The sequence below is a fragment of the Protopterus annectens genome, chromosome 5.part0 (genome assembly GCF_019279795.1).
Source record: "Protopterus annectens isolate FY-2018-M chromosome 5.part0, PAN1.0, whole genome shotgun sequence".
Lineage (NCBI taxonomy): Eukaryota > Metazoa > Chordata > Ceratodontiformes > Protopteridae > Protopterus > Protopterus annectens.
The window spans coordinates 751,338,622-751,360,176 of record NC_056735.1 but is presented as its reverse complement, the minus strand read 5'-3'; the positions used below and the strand labels follow the sequence as shown (position 1 = coordinate 751,360,176).

The 21,555-nt window shown below is 38.9% G+C and overlaps 1 protein-coding gene across 2 annotated transcripts in view; it reads right to left on the bottom strand.

Annotated features, from left to right (window-relative positions):
- The window catches only part of AASDHPPT (aminoadipate-semialdehyde dehydrogenase-phosphopantetheinyl transferase), an 871,134-nt gene extending 852,743 nt beyond the window's left edge, over positions 1-18,391 (bottom strand). For both annotated transcript variants that reach the window (XM_044072600.1, XM_044072601.1), the window contains exon 1: positions 17,880-18,391. In XM_044072600.1, coding sequence (XP_043928535.1) covers positions 17,880-18,029 — 150 coding nt within the window. In that variant the 5' untranslated portion in view covers positions 18,030-18,391. The remainder of the gene's footprint in view (positions 1-17,879) is intronic.
- Between the last annotated feature and the right edge of the window lie 3,164 nt (positions 18,392-21,555).

The following is a 21,555-nucleotide window of genomic DNA, read 5'->3' as shown; positions in this document are numbered from 1 at the left end:
TTACAGGAGGGGTGGGCAATTCCAAAGCCACCAAATTAATACCACATCAAGAACAGGGAGGGAGAGCGGGAAACTAACTGCAGAGAGAGAGAGAGAGAGAGAAAAAAACACAGTATTCTATGAAACAATTATATACAAAAATAAATAACTAGAGAGACACAGACCAATGAAACAATTAAATGCACAGAAAAATAAAATAAAATGCAGTACAATCTTTAACACTGCAAGTTTGTACTTAACTCAGCTAGTAATGCAGTTGATTGCAGGTATGTAGCAGAAGTCAAACAACTCAGAAATTTAAATTCAAAGAATGTGACTAACATAAATACATAGGAACCCTCTAGGCTAAGAGTTTAACACTGAATATCAATGAAGTGAAACACAATAGCTCTCACTATGTGCAGAGACAGAGGGAAACCACAGTATTCTATGAAACAATTACACAGAAAATTAAATAAGTAGAGAGACACAGTCCAATGAAACAATTACATGCACAGAAAAATAAAATAAAATGTAGTACAGTCTTTAACACTGCAAGTTTGTACTTAACTCAGCTAGTAATGTAGTTGATTGTAGGTATGTAGTAGAAGCCAAACAACTCAGAAATTGAGCAGTAATAGTGATTCAGCTATATGGATTCTAAATTCCCATGACTTACTTTTTTTTCAAGTCTTTGTGGACAAATTCAGGTCAATAAAGCCAAACCCCACTAGGTGTGGACACTTTCTTAGTTAAAGAAACCAGACCTAAAAAGTTCTGAATGCCATAAAAAGGCAAGTGTGTGAACTGGAGTATACAAAAATGTATTTCAGGCTTGAGTGAGATAAAGCATGTGTTAGCCTCTGTATCATATCACCACACTCAATTAGCACACACTACAATATTCAGTGTTTCCCTTCTTTCCAGCTTATTTTTGAAATCAGTAACATCTGGGACTGGACTACCAATCATTCGAGAGCATGGGAACTGCTTTTCAGGAATCAGATTGGGATTGATGCTTCTTTTTTGTTCCTGGTGAAATATGAGCAGTGGGACATTATATTATTTCTGAAAACTGCTGTTGTATTTTCAAATTATTTATTGCATTTTCTGCATGTTATCAATACAAATGATATTTACTTTTCACTGGTCTAGATGTTGCTAATGTGCTTGTGTTGCTCACTGCAGTCTTGCCTGCCTTAAAATCACCTTATAATTAATTGTTGTAGCTAGTTGTTTGATTTGTTTTTGCTACCCTTCCACTTTGGCTAACTAAAGTATTTTCTTTTTTTACATTAATAAGACTGGGACTACAATTCTAGTCACAGTAGAAAGATACCCTGGTCTGTCTGAGATGGGAAACTCACAGTAAGGCTTAAAATGAGGGCTTTTTAGTTGGTGTGGTCACTTTTCTCGGAGTCTATAAATTCACACAGCAGTGTTTAACAGTGCTTTGTATAGATATAGGCATTGAGAAACGTTTCCTAAAAATTTTTACCTACAACTTTACCTAGTACCCTTCTGCACATAGAACAACTTGTTTGCACACTGAGGAGCGCTGCTACACAAATTCAGTCATATATAGTCTAGCTGTAGTTTCTAACTTCACTGTACTCATGTCATCCTGCTGTAAACCCTTGCAGTATCACCTCTTTGTAGTTTACCAAAAAAGTCCTGACACCATAGATGGGCACTTTCCCAGTTTCGCCACCACCAGTTTGGTAAATAAGGGCATCCTGAGACAATGTAGGAATTGTCCCATGTTCTCTGACAACCAACTAGTCCTTACAGAAAAGATGCAGTATATGAGAGATGCAATTACCGAATGTCACTGGAGGCAAGACTCTACATAATGTAGGTTGTAACCTGGCTTTCGACCAACAGTGTTTAAGGCTGTAACAATAAGGAAATCATTCTATATCATTCATCTTATAGACAAGGGCATGACATCTGGGTACAAAGAAGTCATCATTCCACTGTATTAGACCTTCATCATGCTCATCACTGAGTGCAACGCCCTCTTCAGTATATACCTGACAAAGAAACATACAACAACTGGAATGTCCATAGACATTCTTCACAAAAAGAATACAGAGCATAGACAGCATGTCCAATGTAGATTGCCTGAAAGCCCTATTGTCATACTCTGTTTCTTACAGATTGAGATATGGTCTATGCCTGGCATACAAGGCATCCTTGGATCCCACTCTGATGGACCCTTAGGATATCCACGAAATAAACAGTATCAGAATTACTCAATCTAGGGATTTAAAGTTTGCCTGCTACATAAATAGGGCATGTTGGAGGAACATGTATGTGACTCCCAGAATTCCCCTTCACTGGAATAGGCCTCCCATCCCTGCAAAACAGAGCTCTTCTGTAACCTCATTCAATAGAAACCTGGACCAGTGGATGGTAAATTGCAAATGCACCCAGGTTTAACACCTATGTCTGTAATGTACACAGGAAGCCTGTAAATCTTGTCCTAACTTGTATATACTCCTTAAAATTACCTCTAAGGCACATAAATTTGTGGAATACATTTCAGATGCTTGGCTAGGTTTATAAAGTCCCCAGTAGTCATTAGCCTGGTATATACCAATGAACCTAAAAAATTGCAAATTTAGCTCAAATAATCTGAAATAAATATTTACAAATGTATTGAGCTCAAAGAACTACCGAGATTAAGTAAACTGTCCTTTCCAGAGGGAAACTGACAAAATAACCAAAACTTATCAAAAGTGAACACTTTACATATCAGAGGATCACTGCAAAAGCATTCACGAAATTATTTCATATTGAGGTCTTCTACACTTCTTTCAACATGTCACAATAGTTTCAGGATTGGATATTTAGTGTGGATCACACCGATGTTCACAATGCTATTATCACATACCAGGCCTAGGTCCTAGGATTTATAGGTTCATAGGCAAATACTAGGCTAGTTGCCCTTGCGGGCCATTTTAAGTCTGGCTAAAACTAATCAGTAAGGAGATGGGGAACCTCAAAACATTGGACCCATCTCAATTTGGATTCATCAAGGGCAGGTCATGTTACTCAACCTAGTGGATTGTTTTTGAAAACTTTTTATGCTCAAAATAACCTATCACAATTGGTTACAGATTGGCCTTACCCATCACATGGTCTACAATTACATGTTACACCTAATGAGAATAACTAGGATCATACCATAGATAATTTGAGGGGTCCCATGTATGGGATAAAGCATTTACAAGCTGCCTCTGTCCATCAGTAGTACAAGGGGCAGCCTGGGGTAATTGTTTTCTGCTTCCCATCCATAAATCTAAGTTGCAGTTGAGTATGTATAGGGATGAACTTTTGTCTTATGTGGATATGACATCGCTGTTTGAGGCGGGAACTTAAGACAGGTTATTCGAGCGGAATGGAAGATAGGACACCAGGTAGAGGAGTTTGAGTGAGGGGCGAGGGCGGATTATTCGAACGCGGGAGGCGGAAGATGGGACCATAGGTGTGTGTGTGGTGTGTGTGTGTGTTGTGAAATGAGAATAAGGCTTGAACCCTGTACCTTGGGGCCCAAGTGGCAAGAGAGCCTGAATTCCCCCACCACCATTTTTGTAAAAATATTGCAGGATTTTCCTTTTACCTTCCTCTATTCTCAATGTGTCTGCATGTGTTTTGTTTGTGTGTCCTTGTTGCCTGAAATGTTATTATATGGTTTTGGTTGGCTGTTGCTAAGAGGTTGAGAGGTATGGTGAGAACTGAATTCACTGAATGTTTGGTGGTTGTAGTCACCCATTATTGGCTTTATTCCGTCTTTTTGTGCTAAAGAGTTGACAGCTGTGCTATGGTGAGAACTGAATTCACTAAATAAAAAAGTCAGTCTCTTCCTCTTTCACAACACAACTGATGATTTGGGTAGTATAGGCGCAGTGAAATGTATGGTGGTAACGCAGCATTTTATTCTTCTAGCAACTTTCAATCATTATACAAGCAATGTTTAAAATGTGTCCTGTTGTTTGGCCTTTTGCCCCCAATAAATTTCCAGCTTTTTTTTTCCAGATTGCTTGTGCTACAAGAGATGCAGCTGAGTGTAGAGTAGTAGTAGAGGTTAGAGGGACAAGGAGCTGAGAGCTGACTGGAAAGCTTTAGTTTAGTTAGCTTGCATTGTTTAGTCTTAGCACATAGTCAATACTGCTTTTGCTGCTGAAGGTTGTGGTTGTTGTGGGTTACACACAGTAGGTAAATGCTGCTTGCTGATGCTGTATTGTGCTGTAAAGGGGTGATGCTGTTTGGACTTTTACAGTAATACTAGTAACTATGAACCTGTTAACAGTTCTATTGATGGGGTCTCTGTTCTACAGCAGCAGTATCTTCTGCAAGATATACCTGTCCCTCCAAACCATTATGTTGATGTTACAGAAGAGATTTAGATCCCTAGACTGAGTATTTCTGATGCTATTTAGTTTGTTGATATGCAGTAAATCTATTGGTAATGGGTTGGAGGATGCCTTGTATGCCAGTCACAGGTCATCTCTTGGCAGTCTGTAGTATACAGAGTATTCTTTCAGGACATTGAGATGGTCTACGTAGGACATACTGTCTAGGCCTTGTATCCTTTTGGTAAACTATCTTTTGGGTGTTGCAGTTGTTGCATGTGTCTGGACAGATACATTCCAAAGGGGACAGTACATTAAATGATTGGTCTAACGAGGTCTGAGTAAAAGGGGGCAATGACATTTCTAGAACTAGTTGCTGTCCTGATGTTTATAAGCTGTGCAATATAGAAGGTGTTTCTTACAACACTGCCAACAAGAATTCCCAACTCCTGAACAACTAGGTCAACTTTCAGGGGCATACAGTCAATGTCATAATTTTCAAAGGACAGAGTAATGCATTTTCTGGCCTTTATTTTCAGCCCATGATTCTGCCACCATTTTGGGGGAGGGGGGTACAAATCGTCCTGCAGGATGGCCAAGTCATTCAGACATTTAGTAATTGCTCCTAGCTTAAAATCTTCTGCAAACTTAAGTCAGCCAGGGCCATTTGGTACTGGGTTTTACTTCAGAGAAGTAGATACCAAACTGGAGAGGTACGAGCATAGAACTCTGGGGGGATTCCACTAGTGACTGGTCTCTTTGTAGAGGTAAATTCCCCATATTTTGATCTCCTGTGTCCTATCAGTGAGCCAGCTGGCAACGGCTGACATATGGGGGTTTATTTCCTGTTTATTTAGCTTTTCTACTATGCTTGAGTAAGGGATTGTGTCAAAAGCCTTGGCGAAATCAAGGCATGTGACGTATACTGTTTTACCTTCAACCATTGCTTTGGTGACTTTTACAAAAACAATCCACCAGGTTGAGTAACATGACCTGCCCTTGATGAATCCAAACTGAGATGGGTCCAGTGTTTGGAGGTTCCCTATCTCCTTAATAATTAGTTTCACGATAAATTTTTTCATGGCTTTGCATATAAGTCGGTCTGTAATTGCTTGGGTCTGTGCAAGGTCCTCCCTTATGCAGGGGAATGATTTTAGCTGTTCTCCATTCACTTGATACAAAACCTGTATGGAAGCTAAAATCATGGGGGTGGCTGAAATCATGCTTCGTGCTACTTAAGATGCATCCTGGAATATTGTCAAGACCCACCTATGCAGTACTCTTAGCTTCTGATAGTACTTTTGGGACTTGGTCTTATGTGATAACTGTAGGCAAGTCAGTTTTGGGTATATCTTGTGAGATAGGACAGGAGATTGGGTAAAGTGCGAGTTGAATTTATTGGCTAGTAAGTTAGCTATATCTTCAGCCTTAGTGTAGGTAACATCATTCTCAATCAGCTCAGCACATTACTTCATTGTGCGTCTGAGATTTAGAAAATAACCAAAAAAGATATTGTGATTGTCTTTGGCTTGGGTGGCTATTTTAGCCTCAAACTTGGCTTTGGTAGATTTTATTAAGCCTTTGAATTATTTATTTCAGTAATGAAGGCTGTATCATTCTGGGAAAAAAATCTTCTTACCTTTAGTCAAAACTCTTCCTTTTACTGTTACTCTTGCTGCTATTATGATTCTAAAGGGGACTGTTGCTAAAGTTTGCCCTGCACTTGTTTCTACAGGGTATAGCTGCATTTATGCAATTGTTTACATGCTGGTATAGTCTGATGGTGTATGTTTCTGCATATTCAGCAGAGTTAACTAGGTTTGGTGGGGATTTGAAGCTTGCCAATGTAACACTAAGGAAGGTACCTTGGATGGAGGGGGTCTCCAGTTTCAATTTTATTTTAAAAGTAGATGGTTTTTTGGCCAAACCTTACAAGTAATGAAAATACACAAGAGATGGTGCAAGATGCTTCCATATTAGTGAGGACAAGATCCAAGCTGTTATTCCTCCTAGTAGGTACTCTAACTGTTCCAGGGCATTTGTACTGACAAAGTCCAGGAAACTCTATGTTAGTGCATTAGTGGTGGTATAGGTTTCCCATTCTATAGCTGGGTTGCTTAGCTTACCTAGGAAATGGTATTGGGTTTAATACTGAATAATTCTACTTCCTGTAGATAAGTGTTGTTGATGCTTTTTTGGGTTATAGAGGAAGTTCTATTGCTAATATATGGTACAAGACCTACTCTTGACATGAAGAAGCTACAGTGTATCACATTGCTTTACCAGCCTTGACGTGAGTCTCTTCTGGATGAAGACTGAAACACCTTCATATTTTTTCCATCCTGCGCAGTAGCTGGTCTAAACATGTGGAAGTCATTATAGCTCTGCACAGCCAGCATGCTCACCATTTTAAACCATGTCTCAATCACTACTCAGATGTCTGCATTCTCCAGGGTGAAGAAGGCTTGCAGGGAGTAAGCTCTTAGCATTGACCAGTAGAGCCTACATATTTTCTTTTGCATGCTTCGTTATGTTGGTAGGTTTCTCAGGCTGGCATTGCCCAAAAAAGGCACTATGGCAATGAAAATTGTCTTTGCTAATAAATGAAACCCTACATTGGACAGATGTAGGCCATCCCTTGTGAAGCAACATGGTCTGTCAATCATAACCTCCCAGGCTGACATATTGAACCTCCCTCCAAATGACACCAAAAACTTAGGCTATTACAGAAGTCAATTATTTTTTGCTCATATTGTGGTGTCATCCCTGAAAAAGGTAGAATGCTGCTCAATGTTAGGGCCATGCCTGCCTGGGACACAGTTTGAGAGCTCCATTATATCACTCTGTTCACATAGTCAAGGGAGATATACCTGAAGTCAATGACACCCACATGTACTATGATAGAATCATACTGGTACTTGTGGTTCAGGAATTTGAGTGCGTGTGTTATCTGACAGATCTTGGCACCAGATAAGCAACTAACAGTCACACTTTCCTTATACAGCCTGGCAGGAGGTATATCTGTATGTTGTTCAATGATGTCATCTATAATTAAAATTGTGGTTGGCTAGATTCCTGTCTTATCGGCTCAGCGTTCATAGCTTTGTAACTCCTTGTGCTATGTGAGGTGGTAGGCTTAAACTGCTGAGTGTGCTGTGTGCCTGTGTAACATAACTAAAACCTTCAAGGTTATACTCCCTTAACTTTAGGATAAATAAATGTAATAGTTGCTGTGACATGACAGAAGTAACATGAGATTAAATTTTCCACTTTTGTATCACTTCATGCAACCACTCAACATTTTATTCCAGACTCAAAACTATTCTAAATGAATACTCTATTTTGTGAATGTTTTATTATACGATTTTCTAATTTCTAAGACACAGCTGAAAACTGCCCACTCAGACAGATACAATTATGCACCTGGTTAACAAATAAATAAGCCAAACTTCTACTACTTCCTTCTGCTGGAATTTATCCTGGTCTTTTAAGCATACTCTTAATTTCTGCCACTATTTTGATCTCAGAGTCCTAAATGAAGATGTTTTGCTGATTTTCTGGTCTGGTAGAATAGAGGATGCATGACAATCAAAGGATAGTTCATTCATTGCACAAGTTCCCAGATTTCTAACTATGGATCTATTTTCAGATGAATGTTGTCATTGGGACGGTTACAAACGAGTCATGCTTACCAAAGGGTCCGATCCTACATTTCTTAGCATTTAGTTTTAGGCCATGGGTTTTTGACTCATATTATTTGTTTGGAACAAGCACTCTTGTAGGATTCTGGTGTCCTCTAGGTAGTTTAAGATGGCACCAAGTTTGCAGTTATCTGCAGGCTTGGTCAGCCACAAGCCCTTAACATTAGTTTCACACTGAGCAATAACTGCCAAAGAGAAGTAGCCCAAGGACTGAACCCTGGGAACTCCACTAGTGACAGGTGTTTTGGAGGAAGTACAGCCACCTACCCTTACTTCTTGTCCTCTACTTATAAGCCACTCTGCTATCCAAGGAGTTACATAAGGGTTAACACTAAGAGTTTTATTCAAGATGCCAGTGTTTGGGAAGAGGCTAAACACCTTTGTGAGGTACACATATGCAGTGTGCACCGATATGCTCTCATTCTTTGCATCAGTAGTTTTTTTGAAGTCATCCATGTTAAGTTGACAGGAGCTCCCCTTCATGAATCCAAACTGGTTTGGGTCAGGAGTCTGTAGATTACCTATATCCCTATTATTTAATTCTATAATGATCCTTTCTATAGCCTTACAGATAAGAATGCTCAAGATTATGAGTCTATAATTACCCAGGTCTGTTGTAGTGCCACCGGTGTACAAGGGAATGACTGTTGCTGTTCTCCATTCACTCACCACAAAGCCTGTTTTAAGCCTAATGTCAAATAACCTCTGAAGGGGGGAGACGGTCTAACAATTATGTTTCCGGCTAAACAGTAGGAGTTGTGCTATGTTAAGCAGTCTCAGTAGATGAAAAGGTAGCATACTTGCTTTTGGTGTAGAAAGTTGTAGTTGTATTTCCACACCAGGTAGCTGGGTTAATTTTCCAATACTTGCATTACAGTAAAGCATATTGGTGGTTGCTGAATTCTGGATGAGGCATTAAACAGAGGGCCTATCTGCCCGAGTTGGTGGTAGCTCAAATGGATGTAAAAGACCCCATGGCACTTATTGAAAGGCATAGGGGAAGTACCCTCAGTGCACTGGCCAAATTTCCCCAGGTCAGTTTGAATACCACCCAAGGTCTCCCCTAAAAAGAACCAATTGGCCTAATGGGACTAACCTGGTCAATAAAATATAAGCAAGTAAATGTTATACAGTCTCATAGACACAGTGTTCTTCAACTTGGATATTACCTTGATAACCTGTTTTGAGAAGATTTGAGGAACAGGTAGATGAGAGTATTGATCTGAAAATATTAGTGTGGGGTGAAGTTAGAGTTGAATTTGTACACTAGCAGATTGACTACATCTTCTGGTTCCTACTCTGGGATATCATTTAATGTAAACTCTGCACGGTGCTGGACACAGTTTCTGAAATTCTTAGCATAGTTAAGGAAGGCTTTGTGGTTATCTTTTGCCATGGTGGCTATTTTTATCTCTTTTCTTACCTTGGTTGATATGATCAGGCTCTGGAGTTCTCATATAGTTTAGCAGAAGCATTTTTGCTTTTTGACAGATTTATTTGTGCATGCAATGAATTTTTCCCCTTTAAATATAGAACCTGTTTATATTAGGATTCCCCCACAGTGGTTTATTTTCTTTAATTTGTCATTGTATTTCTTTCTGTGGGGATGAGATATTTATTTGCAACTATTTACACATGCACAAAATTTGGCAGTAAAGGAATCTGCAACAGCAGTGACAAAACTGAGGTGGAATAGATGAATTCAGCTAGGTCATTACTCTGTTTTAAAAGACTAGCCTTCACATTGTCTCTGAATTCTGAGGTATTGGAGTATGCTTCAGACTCAAAGTCTTATAGGTTCATAGGTGTGTACTTGGCTAATGCCCACAAGCCTAGCCATGCATCCCAAATCTCTGACAAATTCTGTTACCCTTACTAAGTGTAAGCAGTGGCTTGGGAGGTGAAACATTTACAAGCAGGGTCTGGGAGATGAACCATTTACAGGCTGCCTGTGTCCATTAGAGACATAGGTGACAAACCAGTGATGAATTTCCTGTTCCCCATCCAATTGTCCAAATTCCACTTCAGTTGGGTTATCCAATCGTTCAAGTTACACTTCAAGTGGGTTAGAGGGGAACTTTGCTTCACATGGATGGGGAGCCTGTTCCACAGAAGGGGTAGTTTCTAGGCTATATACTTGTCTCTCCAGCACGTTATATTTATATCACAGGCAAGGTTTAAGTCTTTAGAATAGTAATTATGGTGCTGTTTACTTTGCGGATATGCAGGAGCGCTATCAGAGTGGGGGTCTGACAATGCCTTGTATGCCATGTATAGATCTCCACTCAACCTCCTGTAGGACACAGAATACAGGGATAGGGACTTGAAGTTGCCTGCATAGGACTGGTTACTTACACCCTATATTCTTTTAGTGAGTAACCTCTGTGGACAATACAATTGTTGGATATGCCTGGCTAGTTACATACTAAAGAGGGCAATGTACTCAATGATAGCTCTGATGAATTTCTAAATACAGTAGAACAATGACTTCCTTGGACCTACGTGACACCACCCCCACTCTGGAATTATAGATAAACTCACTAAACTAGGTATGTCACAAGATGGGTTGCCAACTGGCTCATTGACAGAACCCACACTGTGAAAGTAGCAGACTCCAAATCTGACTTCAGACCAGTGACAAGTAAAGTACCACATGGTTCAGTCCTGGATCCTCTCCTGTTTGGTATCTACTTCTCTGAAGTACAGGCTAACACAGAAGGTCTTTGGCTAACTGCAAACTAGGAGCCATAATCGAAGCATTTAACGATGTGGACATCCTAGAAAAGGGCCTCACTGAGACAGATGCCTGGTGTCAAAGCCATGGCCTCAAGCTGAGTGTCAAAAGTGCACTGTCATCCCCTTTGGTAAAAACTGTGTACCCATGAACTACAACATAGGCGGTAGTATACTTAAAACAGGAAGTGTGATAAGAGACCTTGGGACACAGGTGGACAGTAGTCTCTCCTTTGATAATCACATCGCCAAAGTAGTCTGGAAATCCTTCTACGTGGCACACCTCATCTCAAAATGTTTCTCATCCAGAAAAAAAAAAAAGAGGTCATTGTTCCCCTCTACTCATCACTCAGACTCATTATAGAGTACAACGCCCCTTTTGGTATGTACCTCACAAGACATCTACAGCAACTGCAAAGGCCGCAGAAATACCTCACAAAGAGGATTACCGGCCTCAAACAGATGCCCTACACAGACCGTCTCAAATAACTCCAGCTTTACTCTGTCGCATATCGCCTGCTCAGAGGTGATCTCTGCCTAACATACAAAGCTATGTCAAACCCAGAGCTATTGGACATGCTCCACTTAAAGAAACCCCAATCCCTCTGAGCTACACGCTCTAGGGACCTAAACCTTGTCAGCACAATAAACAGAACATGCCGGAGGGATAGATTCCTGTCCCAGAGACTTCCCATACTCTGGAATAAACTACCTATCTATAGCAAACAAAGCTCCTCATTAGCACTCCAAGAAAAATCTTGATGATTGGATGGGAAATAGGAAATTCACCCCGGGGATCACTTCTGTGGCTCTGCTTGACAGTGGCACAGGAAAATAATTTTATTGGGTGGCAAAAGCCAGGGTACCTTTTTGGCTGGGCTTGTATAGGCCCCAGGGCCGATAGCATAGTACCTACCTATGAACCTATACCTTTGTTTATAAGTTGCACAACACTGAATTATTTCCTCACTATTATAGACATGTGATGGTCAAAGGCTATGGTAAATGCGACTGACTTGAGGTCGGATTTGACCAAAGAAGAGGTTCCATTAGTCCAGGATTTTATCTTCTATGGCTGGAATGACGACTAATTGGTCCAGGGAGTTTGTGTTAATGAAGTCCAGAAATGTCTAGGCATAAATGTGTGAAGATATACAAGTTTCTCAGTTGATGAACCTATTTTATAGCATACTTTTCTTATAATTATACTGACAAAATTATCTGTAGAACTACAGCATGTTCGGAAACAGCAACATAGCATTCATAATGGTAACTGTTTAATGGTAAGGAATATGAGACAATATACCAAATTTAACAACACCATTACTTTTTTGGTGGGGGAGAGAACTATATCAGGATAGTCAACTAAATTTAAAGGAAAATATATGTGCAACAAAGAGCAGCTGAAGACATGGACAGCTACAGAAGCCATACATATGCGCCAATACTGTCTTGTCTTAATCTGGTAGGTGAACTTAGTACGGAAAACTGTTTTACTATTGTCAGGCTATAAACACTGAATAGGCAAAGTCTGTACAAATGACAGAGACTTGTGGTTTGAGAGGAAAGTAAGACCTTACATTGAAAAACACTAATACCGTGTCTAATGGAACACTACACAATACATTTAGTCAAACATCATGAAAGTCAAAGGATGCTTCTTACAGATTTGGTGCCAGATATTTCACACTACATTCAGGTGTAGCCTTCTGCAAAATGCAACTAAAGTACACTTTCTTACATCAAATAATGGCTACTTGCATCACCTAAAATTCTACCCATTTTCCTCATTACTGGGAAAGATGGTGATAAAGCCTGACCAATTCATTTTGCCCACATTAAGAAATGCCTTACTCTGTCTTATAGAGTTATGGATTCCTCACCTTTGACCACAATACTCATAGCTCTCAACTTCTTTGCTCATAAATCAGGGAAAAGGTCCAAAACTAGGAATAATTGTTAAATATTGCAAAAATTCTCTACGAAAATTAAGTGGTATTGATCGAGAACAGTACGTAAACAGATGCGCAGTACCATGTCTTGCCTACACCCCACCCACCGCCTGTACCCAGATGCACAAGACCAAGTCCTGCCTAAATCCCACCCACCATTTAACACCCAGTGGCATGTTCGAATAACAGATAAATATTCATGATGACGTCTTCACCAGCGTCATGATGAACATTCATCGGGTATTCAGTACGTTAGTTCAAAGAGTCAATAAAGCAAAAATGTATCCTGCTACCCAAAGGTCCAAGTCAAGAAAATACCAAAAATCCAAAAACAATCCAAGGCAGGACCACCAGGCTTAAAAATATATAAACAAATTTATTGTACAATCAATGGATAAGCGCTTTCACATGAAAAAACATGCTTCATCAGATCTCAAAGAAAAACAGTCAGTTTAATTTAAACAAGTTTAAAATAATGACGGCCAATCAAATTTGCATAGTTCTAATTAATTAATTAATTAATTAACCCTTTAGGCAGTAGAGCAAATACTGACTAGAGATGTTTAAAGCACATTTCATGTTACACAAACGAAAGAAACATATACGTAGGTGCACACATATAGAAGCAACATTATCAAAAACATGAAGCAATATATAAATATAAAATATATCAAAATGTGCATCATATAAATAGATAAGCACAAAATAAAATCAAATGAAATAAAATAATAACAAAAACAACAACAAAGAAGTCTATACACCATTGTAACATAGTATAATATAGTCTATATTTACGTTGTTTACTTTATGGTGTTATTTTATGGTGTTATTTCAATTCCACTATAGCCAACTATTTCATATTTTCTTCTATTTTATGGTTCCATTCAATGCTGTTATATTTTTATTTTATTTCAAAGGCCGTGCTTCCAGGGCTGGTTTTAAACTAACATGATTGTTGAGCCCTGGAAAAATATGAGCAATTTGCCCCCTCTCATGTTAATGGGCACTAGTTGTAAGACTCTAAAGCTAAACTTATGAGTACTGAAACTAACTATGTACTTAGCTAATGCATTTTGTTGATTCTGATTCCTGATATCATATAGATGGTTATAAATCCTAACTCTTATAGTCTTGCCTACATAAAAGCAGGCACAGCAATCACAAGAAGCAAGCTAGACAAGGTTTACAATATTACAAGTGGCAACAAACCTAGGGACAAACTTAAACTTTAAGACAGGATAATCAAAGTTCTGTGTAGTAGTGATAACACTGCACATCCTACAGCGCTTATATGGAAAAGTTCCAGGGGTCAAATCCCTATCCAACTCCTGGTTCCTAGCAGAACACCCCATTACATCCTTACATAAAATGCATTTCAGATTATTATTTCTATACGTGAAACGCGGGAAATTCCCTATCAATCTGGCAGTGGCTGGGTCCAGTAGCAAAGCATGCCAATTATGTTTCACTATTTCCACTACACGACCGATATCACCTGTATAAGTAGTCACAAAGTGAAGTCTATTGTCATTATTACAGTTTATCTGAGTCCTTATTGAAGGAATCCTCATCCCCATTACTTCTTCTCTAATATTTACCAAAATGGATCCCTTATAACCTCTCTGCAAAAATAGCTCGTCTAGCTCATCTAACTGTAATGTTAGGTCTAACGGATCTCTGCAGATTCTCTTCAATCTAAGGTATTGGCCCTTAACTATGTTTGAAATAATCATTCTAGAGTGCATACTGTTAAAATGCAATAAAACATTTGTCCAACAGGGTTTTCGATACAGTCTAGTAGTTAATAGTCCAGCAGGGTCTTGATCTATGGTAACATCTAGAAAATCTACAGAGATGCAAGAAGAGGTCATACTAAACTCAAGGAAATGAGTAGTAGAGTTTAAATATACAACAAAGTTATTTAAGCTCAATTCATCACCTCTCCATAAAAATAGGATGTCGTTGACAAAACGTCTATAGAGAGAGAGATTCAGAAATCCAGGACGGTCAAATAGAAAAGCCTTCTCCCAGTGAGACATGGCAAGATTAGCGTAGGAGTTCGCACAAGTGGTGCCCATGGCGACACCCCAACACTGCAGATACATTTGCCCATTGAAAATAAAGATGTTATTAGTCAATACCATATCAAGAAGAGTAGTAATAAGCATAGTTTCTTCATTGGATATGCAGTCACAGTCAGTGAGAATCTCTCTAATGGCTTCTAAGCTAAAATCATTGGGGATAGAGGTAAACAAGTTCTTAACATCTAAAGTAACCAAGATACATTTCGGGTTGAGAGAATTACTATTGTAGATCTCAATATCATCCAAAAGTTGAAGAGTGTCTTTTAATATAGTAGGAATCATTTTGACTAATGGACCTAGCTAGCTTATACTCGACGTAAATCGACACAGTCTCAGTCACCAAGCCACTGCTAGATACAATCGGTCTCATAGGGGGAGATGTCAAAGACTTGTGTATCTTAGGCAAGCCTTTAATTAAGGGAACCAGGGGATGTTCAACACATAGGTAGGAATAAAGTTCAAAATCGATCTGCCTACACATTAGAAGATCATACAGGCTATCCCAAACACTTCTAATGGTTCTATCCAAAAATGAAACATCCACCATTTGATGGGTCCTGCCTAAACCCCACCCATCATCCGTATCCAGATGCACTAAACCCCATCCACCAATCAACACCCAGTGGCGTGTTCGAATAACAGATGAATATTCATGGTGACGTCTTCACCAGCCTCATGATGAACATTCATCGGGTATTCAGTACGTTAGTTCAAAGAGTCACTACAATTCAATAATGATAAAGAAACAGCACTGGAACTGGAACTACTACTGGCTTTGTATTAGAACATTACCCCACCAGATGCACAGTAGTAAGGATCGCCCAACACCCTGCGCATGACGTTTATTGCTTCAGTACATGTGAATAAACATAAGAAGATCTCCGTCCACCATATGAATATTCAAAACATTCAATTGTTCATCTTCATTCAAAATAGTTAAATGTGTGCGCTGCTGTAACTGACTTGAATGCAAAATATATTACAATGCGTGAATATGTAATGCAATATATTTGAAACAATAAAGTTTAAAATTCAAAATAGTACAGTTAAAACTGTAATATTGTAAAAGTCAAACAATATATTCCAAACTGTAAATTATGCCTGGGAGTGCTGTAAAGCAAAGCCGTACTGTGGTTGGTGTATTACTTTACCATTTTCCTCAAAACTAGTGTCATCCCAGAGTTGGTATATTTAAGCAGCAGAAGTATAGGGGTGCAGGGGGGCTTGTCCCCCTGTAAAAGCAATTTCTACTACACTACAGAAAGTGAGTGTAATGAATAACTGGGTTATCAGGGAAAGATTTAAGTAGTATTTGCTAAAATCTGTGGCAATTTAAGCAGGGAACCGTAACCTCTAGATGGCCAGAGATTTTTTAAGAAATGGACTAAAAAAGAAAAGAACTCCATCAGACAGAATGAACATTGACAAGAATGGCGCAGTATGACCACACAATGAATATTCACAATGACAAATATGCATGGCTTGTCAATCATGCATGATTAACATGGCATGTCATATGCCCTTGCCATGTCAGTCACGTTCACCATGCCCATTTCTGCGCAGAAATGTCAGTGGGGTAGTGTTGTAATACAAAGCCCTACTACTAATGGAAGAGGGGACGCATGATGTTAGCAACAAGCTGTTTATTAATACAGATTTATGCATCAAGACAGAAGGTCATCATGTAGCATGCATAGCACTCAGCTGTTTCCGATTTATCCTGATATTTAGTAATTTACTGTTTAACAACATAGGCATTTCTTACTGATCATCTCTATCGGGGTTCCGCAGGAGACAGATGTTATCACTTTGCCTTGGTCCACATTTTACAAAGCTAGGGTTAGGCCTACCCTAACAATAATGTTTAGGGTAAAGCCTAAGCCGAACACTAACCCTAAGTGGCCTGTTGGCTCTGTGCAATGTGGACCAATGCAAAGTAATAACATCGGTCTCTGGAAGAACCCATGTGTACAGCAGTGATTTCAATATCTGTATTATCTGTCAATCAACTACAAATGCATGCATGATGCCAATGTCAAATCTGCATGGCAGTCAACCATGCATAGTTTGCATACAACAACATCACGGCCATTTGGCATGTCAACCACACAAGTCACAACCACTCCTGTAAAGACAGACTGGGGTGGTACTGTTCTACAACAATGCTGGTATTACTGGTAAACTGCAATCCTCTACCAAGAAAAAAGACTGACAATGCAAAAATACATAGCAAAACCAACTGTCCAGATTTTTGCCTCATATTTTTGGTCTATTCCTCATAAAATGTGTGGTTTCTGAGAAGTCACTGGGATGATCTGAAGATTGAAGTCACTACATAAATGCAGACATTTGAGTTTCAGACTTCAAATCCTTCAGAAAATGTACCTTAACATAAACTCTGTTACTCCAACAACGTTTTAAGTTTATAAGAGCAATATTTAAAACTTGTCCCTATGTTGGCCCTTTTTCCACCCATTTTGTCAGGCTTTGTCCAGACTTCTTACACTAACAAGTTGAGAGGTATGCCAGGGACAGTTCAGAATTATGCTACTACTTTCTCACAACGCCACTGTTTTCTCGATAAATCTGTCACTTCAGAGTTCTAGGATAAAGAAATCCCACCACCTGTACAAAATGACTGTAAACACCAAGTTTGTTAAAGTATCTCTTCTTTCTACACTTCATGCGGTGGTAACTAGCCTGCTATAGCCAGCAATCTGACATGCGTCGCAACTATCCAGATTTTCACCTCATAGTTTTGGTCTGTTGATCACAAAAACTGTAGTCGTCTAGCAAATCCCATGACATACGTTTAAGTTTCAAGCTTCATATTCGTCAGAAAATGCTTTGTAACACAAATTTAATCATTCTAACAATTTTCTAACTTTATAACAGCAACATTAATCTGTCCCTAGTTTGGGTTTCCCCCGCCCCGACATTTTAGGTTTTGCCCAGATTTTCTTGCTCCAAGAGGTTGAGAAGTAGGATTGCTAATCAGTGTGAGAAATGCATTTAATTCGTTATGGGTAGTGTTTACGACAGCAAACTTAAAAATGAGCAGTTGAGTTTTACCATGGCAGCTTTCGCATCTTTGGTATAAATGAACTGGCCAATTCTATCCTTTTCTTCTGGTTGTACACAACGAGCTGCCAGCAGCCACTCAACTCTTGTCGGGGACCAGGCACCATACCGGAACGCCCACCGCACACTTTCCATCGACATACAGTTAACTCAGTTCCCCACATAAGGCATAAAGCGTGAGAGAAAACTGGTTTCTTTCGTTAGGGATAACTAAAAAAAAATCTAAAGTATTAAACATTAGGAGATAATGCAACAGATCGAGAGCTATTAACTAATCTGCTACATCTATAGTATGGCACAAACACTACACTCAAAAAAAATAAAATGACCGCTCTTGTGTTCTACTGGCCATTTAAATAAATAAAACTGAATACTGACTATAGCACAATAACCCCAACTTTCAAATTACAATAAACATTCGCTTTCACATTCAAAAATTATGCCAAAGGAACAGTGTAAAGAGGTGACGAGGTCATTTTTTTAACTTCCGGACATGCCAAGTTACGGCATGAACTCCAAAACCGCAGACGGTTGCCGAGTGAACTAAGAGTGATACTAACAATTCCCAATCAACTTTCAGAACAGACATGTAGGCGTACCTAATCAATAATGCATCAAGACGCACAGTTTTTATAGAATATCTACCACGGTGTTGCCACAGTGTTACCGCTGGCCTATTTGCGAATCCTAAAGGCGGGCTTAATTAGATTGACACATGAGAAACTCAACCAGGGCGAGCTTTCTTACGTTTGTCAAATGAGTGATGTTCAGCTTTGCCAACCACTGTTAAAGTAGTTTAATTACTTTGTTGGCAAGCTTTTTTCCGGGAATTTATCTTGTTGCAGGTATGTGTGCTTTTGTTGATTTGTTTGTAATTGTGTATTTTACCGAGTTTTGCTTTGTACACTAGTAAAAACTGCAACTCGTTTTTTCAGAAGGTCAGCGTTTTGGATCGGTTTGTGAGTCTGTATGATCCGCTACCATAAAGGCATATAAAAGGAAAATTGAATCAGTAATGGTTTTGCATGCATCATCTTTATTTGCAAAGTGAGTTGACTGCTAATACAGTAGTCGAAAGCGTTGTTTTAGTTGTACAGAACTGTTTTTGTGAAGATTGCGTTGAAGGACTCTTGCATCTCCATTTCTTGCGGCATCAGAGCCAGTGTGTCTTGTGTGTAAGATGGCTAAACGGGTTTAGCTTGGATCCACTCCTTCAGGGCAGACGTCGCCGTGCTTCCAAATCCCACAAGATTTCTAGGCTCAGGTTGTGTCAGACATGTCTTGTTATGGCTTCTGATGTTGGGATGCTATAACCATGGGGGACTTTTTTAATGTAGATTATACAGGAAAGCTAGTATTTTGTCAGAAACGTATTTCATTAAGTTTGTGGATACCAGTGAAATCTTGTGGAGTCTGAGATTGGAGTCTGTTCCATTGTTTGCATAAGGACTTGTGCTGCGCCTGCTAGGCCCAGGTTCATTTGCATTCTCTCATAATTTAGATTACAAACTGAATGTGCTTTCATTTTTTGTTATAAGGAGATTGTATGCAAACTTGAAATTAGAAATTAATGCAGAACGCGAATGGCATTGAAACTCCCCCGTACAGTTTCTCATTTGCTGTAGATTTCGAATGGACTATGTGGCTTAGTACTGAAAATACCGTAAAACGATACTAAGACTTTTTACTGCTCTTTTTTGGTCAGATTGCTGAGATGGCTTGAAAATTTTCAATAATAATTGGGCCAGTCTTTTCTCATTTAAAACTTCTTCAAAACAGATTGTGCTGGCATTAATTTAAAAAAAACGTAGATGCATAAACAGTAGGGTATGATAATTTACGAGCAGGATGGGAGACCTGTATGAGTGTAATCAGTTCTATGTGCTGCTTAATACATTGTTTATGTTCAGTTTCAGTATCAGCAAATGCAACAGTGTAAACAGGTCATTGAATGGGAGGGTACCAGAGAACTTGCATCTCCTACTTCAAGGGCTTTTAGTAGACAGTTACTCCAATTGTGCCAGTGCTTCTTGGAAATGTCACTGAAGAAAATACAGTAGCCATCTTCCGGAAGGCATTTACAGCAAATGGGTTTAGAAATTCATCTAAAATTAAAGGTCGAGACAAGTTTGGTTTATGGGTTCTTGTTAATCAGAGAGGGTTGATGGTTTACTTTATTGTAGTTCATTTTGGGAACTTGTGTGTTAACAGTCATATTTTCTTAGAATGCATTGCTACTTGCAAGGTTCATACTCCTGCAACTGTAGATGTAGGTATTACAGTTTATGAGCACTGCTGTAATAGGGTTACCTGTTTTATTTCTGAACACAATAACTGTATATTATGTATAAAGTATACATTAGTCTTCGGGTAACTGAAAGTTGTACTACAAAATTTCTTAAATTAGAATGGCTTGGAGTCTTGAAGTACAAAAGTAGTTATTTTCTTTGGGGCTGGGCTCCTTAATGGTACTACCTATGAACCTTTCTCACTTTCTCTGCCCATTGCTGTTTATATAATGTTTGGGTCCTTTCTACCTGGGCTGTTTGGGACTGACAAGGAGTGGATGACATGCCGATATCAATGGAAAAGCTCACTACTTGTAATCTGTGAGTGCTGCAAAACCAGTTGCATTTAGGTGATCTAAACATTTGTTACAATCCATAACATATTTAGTTTATGATACTTTGAATTTATGTAGTGAGTACTAAATGAAATCAGTTTCTATGACTGAAATTAAAGTGTATGCCTTTTTTTTTTTCAGTTTTGTTAATTTTCTTTTGCACTTGTGTCCTAGGCCGTACTTGAAAAGCTTCATTAGGCCAGTGTAGTGGCCTGGTTAACTGATGAAATTAATATAATAATAAGGGGTGGCATTATATTTAAAATACTGTTGCTGATCTATTTTATATATAGTCACTTCTCTTACTTTAATTTCCCTAAATCCTTTTGATTTCTAATACTGTGATGGGAATGTAACCCATTTCTAAGTCAAAGTATGATAAAAGTTCATGAATTTAGTGTTGTTTCAGTCTTTGCTAGCCAAAAGTGCTCTTTTTAGCTCCCACAATGTGCTCAGAATTGACTTATCCTGCAATTCATGCAGAGTTAAATGTATCGGTAAAATATCTAAATATGACTGTAAATTATTTTTTATGAGATCCACTGCCCCTACCACTGTTGGAACTGTCAAGAGTATTCTTCTTCCACATTGCCCTTGTTTCTGCCTGCAAATTGTAGTATTTTATGAATTTGTATTGCTTTGTACGTAACACTGTAATCACAGGTTGTAGCAATTTCAATGATCAATGCTGCCTTTCTCTTCTTTCATGGACCACTATATCTGATTTTCTCATGTCTATTTTTGAACTGGTGGTAAGAGGTGATCCCATGCGATATAAACTTCATTTTTATAATGGTTTGCGAGTCATGTTTCCCTGCTTTTCAGCTATTTCAGTATTATAATGTTGGAACAATCCCCAGTGCAACAGTTTTGCCTCATTATTATGCCTTTCAGTAGATAGGCCTTCTGCCATTAGTGTATCACACCCAGCAGCAGGATGTGCTACTGTTTCCAGTTCTGTTTTACAAAACCTGCACTTGTCTGTTTCTCTAAACCAACGTGTGTATAGTTTACTATCCTAAGTTGACAGTATTAACCTTTCGT